The sequence below is a fragment of the Lipotes vexillifer genome, unplaced genomic scaffold, assembly GCF_000442215.2.
Source record: "Lipotes vexillifer unplaced genomic scaffold, Lipotes_vexillifer_v1.1 scaffold1122, whole genome shotgun sequence".
NCBI classification, from domain to species: domain Eukaryota; kingdom Metazoa; phylum Chordata; class Mammalia; order Artiodactyla; family Lipotidae; genus Lipotes; species Lipotes vexillifer.
Window position 1 is genome coordinate 1,852,874 of NW_006798649.1, and position 1,163 is coordinate 1,854,036.

Here is a 1,163-nt window from a genome sequence, read left to right on the forward strand (position 1 = left end):
CTAAGGGAGGGCAGCTCGCCCCTCCCCCTGCCCCACCAGCCAGAGCAGAGCCCCTCCAGGCAGTCCCCCCACCCCATGTCCTCCACTTCTCTTTGATAAGTCTGAATTAGGACATGATGCCAGCGTCCTGCTGGTCCTGGGCTCCAGAGAGAGGCTGCGCTTCTCTTGGGAGCTCAGCCCATGGGATGTGCAAGGGAAATGTTTCCACAGATTAGTGCCTCCTGGGGTGGGACAGCAGCAGCAGGTGGCAGGAACAGGGCAGGGGAGGGAGCAAAGCCCAGGGAGCCCTTGGGAGGAGCCCAAGGACAGAGGCTTTCTTCTCCAGGCTCCAGCCTCCAGAACCAGGAGGTCTGGGGTTCCTCCAAAGCCCCCTGCCTCCGTTTTACCCCCCAGCTGATGCGGCATAGACCATTTTATCTGACCAATTGTTGTGGTAATTATGGGAGTATCATAGTTTGACCAAGTCTTGCTCCAGGTGTAGAATAAAAGGGAGGGTAAGGGGAGGGATGCAGGGGCAGGAGAGGAGAGATGAAGAGACAGCTAAACAATCCAAGAAGAAGGGGCGGGGGGTGGGGGAGGAAAGGAAATTACAGCAAGAAGAAATATATAAGCCATGGAAAAGGCAGCCCAACAAGCGTGCCCTAAATTAAACACTTGTAGAAGGTCAAATCTGGTTGATATTTTTCAAATCTGCATTTGTTCAGTCAGGACTTAACAAGGAGCAGTTAAATCACCAGCGTGAGACAGACAGGCCAGATACCTTCTAAAGTAGTGACAAGAAGGCAGTAAATGCCGGTCAGCTGAGGGATGGAGTTGCCGGGAGGAAGGGAGAAGCCGGGCTCCTCCTGGCCTTCCCCTTCTCCCTGGCCTTGTTCTTGAGTGTTGAGTGAGTTTAGGAGTGAGCAAGGCAGGTGGGTGAGGTCATTATAATGTGACTTTGACCCAAAGTTTCATCAACACTGGCTTCCCCCTTGGGTTAGTCCTGGCCCAGCATCAGCCATCCCTGATCCAGCTGGCTCCCCGACCTCACAGTTCGTGCAGGTGAGGAACTGGCCTTGGGTCTGCGTCAGCGTTCTGGAGGAACTCGAAGATGAATTTCACCTGGGTCTCGTAGGCTTGGACTGAGATCTTCTCATTGATTCCGTGGATGCTGAGGGAAAGAG

The 1,163-nt window shown here is 54.1% G+C and overlaps 1 protein-coding gene across 1 annotated transcript in view; it reads right to left on the bottom strand.

Annotated features, from left to right (window-relative positions):
- Nucleotides 1-401: 401 nt before the first annotated feature.
- The window catches only part of PM20D1 (peptidase M20 domain containing 1), a 21,269-nt gene continuing 20,507 nt past the window's right edge, over nt 402-1,163 (bottom strand). The window contains exon 13 of the mRNA XM_007470694.1: nt 402-1,150. Coding sequence (XP_007470756.1) covers nt 1,027-1,150 — 124 coding nt within the window. The 3' untranslated portion in view covers nt 402-1,026. The remainder of the gene's footprint in view (nt 1,151-1,163) is intronic.